Source organism: Crocuta crocuta, unplaced genomic scaffold (assembly GCF_008692635.1).
Source record: "Crocuta crocuta isolate KB4526 unplaced genomic scaffold, BGI_CrCroc_1.0 scaffold528, whole genome shotgun sequence".
NCBI lineage: Eukaryota > Metazoa > Chordata > Mammalia > Carnivora > Hyaenidae > Crocuta > Crocuta crocuta.
The window spans coordinates 2584974-2588927 of NW_027530010.1; the positions used below are offsets into that span (position 1 = coordinate 2584974).

The 3954-nt window shown below is 59.4% G+C and overlaps 1 protein-coding gene across 1 annotated transcript; it reads left to right on the forward strand.

Moving 5' to 3' along the window:
- Nucleotides 1-753: 753 nt before the first annotated feature.
- LOC144231591 (CD48 antigen-like) lies at nucleotides 754-3644 on the forward strand. Its single transcript, XM_077764081.1, has 3 exons — nucleotides 754-952; nucleotides 2490-2786; nucleotides 3589-3644. Exons 1-3 carry the CDS (start codon nucleotides 754-756, stop codon nucleotides 3627-3629), a joined length of 537 nt encoding a protein of 178 aa, XP_077620207.1. The 3' UTR covers nucleotides 3630-3644.
- Nucleotides 3645-3954: the final 310 nt, after the last annotated feature.

The following is a 3954-nucleotide window of genomic DNA, read 5'->3' on the forward strand; positions in this document are numbered from 1 at the left end:
CAGGTGTGACACATGTACACTCAGGTGTGGCAAATATACACTCAGGTTTGACACATATACACTCAGATGCGACACAGGTGCACTCAGGTGTGACATATACACTCATACGTGACACATACACTCAGGTGTGGCACAGGTACACTCAGGTGTGACACAGGTGCGCTCAGGTGTGACACATGTGCACTCAGGTCTGACATATACACTCAGGTGTGGCACAGGTACACCCAGATGTGACATGTGTACACTCCGGTGTGACATATACACTCAGGTGTGACACATACACACTCAAGTGTGACACATGTACACTCCGGTGTGGCACAGGTACACTCAGGTATGGCACAGGTGTGCTCAGATGTGAAACCTGTGCACTCAGGTGTGACATATACACTCAGGTGTGACATGTGCACTCGGCTGTGATATATACACTCAGATGCGACACAGGTGCACTCAGGTGTGGTACATATGACAGAACATGATGTGTGTGCACCCACATGTGATGCATGCACACCCATGTTTGGTGTGTGTGCACCCAGGCTGGGGTATGTATATCTCCTTGTGCANACCTTCAGCACTGCGGTCAGGAGCTCTGGGGCCAGTGGACCTGGAGTGGTGGATTCTGGAAACGTTGTTTCTCTAAAGGGGACTCAAGGAGGTTCTGTGTTGTTTCATGTGGCCATTAAGCCAAAATTACCTCCAGAAGTCACCCTGGAGAAGATTTCTTGGGGCATTGAATCCGGGTCAAAAGACATAGCCATGCTGTACGTCTCTCCTGGGGTGGATGTTCCAGAACGGGTCAACCCCCAGGACAAGTTTGAGAAGAGGGTCCATGCGCTCAACACAACGACCCTGAGGATTGACAAGCTGACCCTCGAGGACAGTGGGTGGTACCGGGCTCGATGCTCCTTCAGCACAGGGATAGAAAATGCCCAGTATTTCCACCTCAGTGTCTACGGTACGTGGTGGCCCCTCCCCCAGGACATGCTTACCCCCTGCTTTGGTCCCTGGGAGTGTCCATGGGCCCCCTTGCAGGATCCCTTCCAGACCCCAGACTTCAGGCTCTGCTTCTCCCCTGAAATCAGAAGCAGCGTGTTCAGCACGAGTGGAGGCGGGGCTGAGACTCCCAGCAGGGGTGGGTCCCTCGGTGCTTCAGGACAGAGAAGGGACACGTGGGAGGTGGGGTTTTGCCGGAACCCTTACTGTGCTCACGGGACACATGTCCTTAACTGGTGTGGTGGTGGCTGTTGCTGCTGTCACAGATGGACCCACAGGTGTCTTAGCGCAGCCTAACCGCGTGTGCACCTGTGTGTGGGGCAGGGTCAGCCCCGGGGCCACCGCGATGAGGGTCAGGTGTCTGCAGGGCTGTGCTCCTTTCTGGAGGCTCCAGTGGAGGATCCACATCTCTCCTGTCCCACCTTGTAGTGGTGGCCGCGTCCTTGGCTGGTGGCCCCTTCCTGTACCTGCACAGCTGGTCCTGCTTCCCACTCCCTCCTCCATACATGTGTCAGGACCCTGTGATCCCCCCGCTCCTGTCCAGGGATCCAGACCTTCCCTAGTTTAGGGTCAGCTGGTTCGTGGCCTCAGGTCCCCTTCGCCATGGATCCAAAGACATCTGTAGGCTCTGAGGGTTAGCACGTGGTCATCTTTGGGGACCCTGGTCACCAGGCACAATCCCAACCCATCTGGGGTCCTCCCCGCCTGTCCCCTCCTCCTTCTCAGCACCAGCCTGAGGCCACCCCCACTCCCAGACTCCCCGGTGCCGCTCTGAACCTCCAGGGACACAGGAGACACTCACAGGGCAGCCCTTCTTCAGACACGCAGTCAGCACCTCCCTCTGTCTCTGTCTCTGACCCCCCTGTGGGGGGAGACATCCTGCTCCGGGGAGAGCGGCTCCTGCAGCCTCAGGTCCCTGAGATTTCAGAGGGCCTGTCAGCCTGTCTCTTGTCCCCCATGTGGACGGCAAGTTCAGCGCACGTTCTAAGCATGGTTGGGGTGTTCATTCATTGGGGCCCCACTGTGTCCCCCTGAGCTGCCTCTCCTGCTGGGGGCCTGTGGCTATTCTCTGGGCACCAAGAGCTGCCAGGTGGCCTTCTGCTCCTCAGGCTGTGGGGTCTCGGCCACCATCGGATCAGGAGGGGCGGGGGAGCAGACCAGAACAGGACAGATCCTTCTGTCCTAGTTTTTTTCTGTCTCATAGAAGACACCTCACTGTCTTAGAGTTAATGGTCTCTGGCAGGTGGGATGGAGTCTGTATTTTCTCCCAGGAGACTTTCAGACGTGCTCAGTCTAGTGAAATCCCCTGGGGCTTCACTCAGTGGCTCCTTCCTTATCGTCACTTGCTGTATATTTGAGTCAAGTCTATCTTATCTGTAAAATGGACTCACCGTCCTCCGGGGGAGGAGCCAGGGCATCAGTGAGATTCCGCACGAGGAAGCAGGTGTGTGATGCTCTCCACTCACGGGACACCCTGTCCTTTGTCCCTCCTGCCCCAGAGCCCGTGCCCCGTCCCCAGGTCCTGGCCGAGATCCTGTCCCTCACACGAGACTGGTGCCACGTCACCCTGGAGTGCCACACCCCGGGAGCCACAGGGGCCGTGAACGTGTCCTGGGAGAGCAAGGGCCTCCCCAGGGAGCTGGAGCAGAGAGGGGCCCCAGGACCGGCCCCCAACCCCTGGACCCTGGCTCTGACCCTGCCCCTGAACCAGCCCAGCCCCAGGGTCACCTGTATGGTCAGCAACCCAGTGGACCAGAAAACTGCCACCCGGGACCTCGGGGAAGTGTGTGTCCACGGTGAGTGTTCCTGCCTGAGGGGAGGGGACTCCCGGGGCTCAGGTCCCCCTGGTGAGGGTTCCGGGTTCTGTCCCCCATGTTTATGTGACTACCTGCCCCCAGTCACCCCGTCCAGGAGGCTGGCAGGTGCATCCAACTTGCTTCTGCCTTTCAGTGTCTTAATCTGCTCCCCGGCACCCCTCATCCCTGCTGCTCCAGGCAGACCCCCTGCATACCTCTCCCCTCCCTCATCCCTCAGTCCTTGTGAGTCCCGGGAGGTTTTCAGGAAAGCGAGTAGGGGTGAGTCAGTGGTCTGTGGCACCTGAGGGAGGCTCCCCAGCCGCTGCCTGCAGGGCTCAGGGCTCGGGGCTCCTGTGCCCGGTTGTGGCCTCAGGGACACACGTCCCCCCACGTGCTCACCTGGGTTCCCGGATGTGTCCTGCTCTCCTCAGCCCCGGGTTCTGGTCATGCTGTTCCCTCTGCCGCCAGACCTTCCACGTCCAGTCTCCCTTCCCACTCACTCCCGTCCAGGGACCCTTCTCTGCAGCTGCCCCGCGGGGTGTGGCCCTGCAGCCACACAGGGCTGTGATCTGAGTTCATGTCCATCTCGCACTGACCTTGACCAGGACGCTCAGCCCCATTGGCACAGGGCCCTGTGGGAGCTGCCGCTGACCTGCCCTCACCCCTCCCTCCTCTAGGGGGCGCTCAGGGTCCCACACTGAGAGGTGCTGCTCTGGTGATTGGACACAGTGTTCCTGGTCTTGTCCCTCCTTCCATAGTCCGCACCCCCCTGAGTATCTGGTAACCTCCCTCTTCCCTCAAGGCTCGGTGCATCCCTCATCTCCTCCGGGAAGCCCTCCCTGAAGGCCTGCGTACCTGCTGTAAACCTCTAGTGCACCGCATGGCCCTGGTGGCTGCCTGTGCGTGTCCCAGCCCCGCCCCCACTGATGACCTCCTCCAGCGCGGGGACCCTGTCCTGTTCCTCTCAGCACCCGGCCCCCAGCAGGGCTCAGAACTGGTTGGTGAAAGCACCTGCCATGTCCCCCTCTCTCCAGCTGAGACCCGTCCCTTCAGACGCCTCCACGTGCCTGGCAATGGGCGTCTGACGTTGTCCCTTGTCTCATCCTTCTTCACTGTCTTTGTGAGATGGAGACAGATCTACATGCACAGGACAGTGTCATTCACCTGC

Excerpts from the sequence above, each read along its gene's own strand:
- LOC144231591 (XM_077764081.1), top strand. The coding sequence starts at position 754 with ATGCTGTACGTCTCTCCTGGGGTGGATGTTCCAGAACGGGTCAACCCC. Across the intron at positions 953-2,489 it reads TTTCCACCTCAGTGTCTACG|AGCCCGTGCCCCGTCCCCAG; the intron begins GTACGTGGTGGC and ends CTCCTGCCCCAG. Across the intron at positions 2,787-3,588 it reads CGGGGAAGTGTGTGTCCACG|GCTCGGTGCATCCCTCATCT; the intron begins GTGAGTGTTCCT and ends TCTTCCCTCAAG.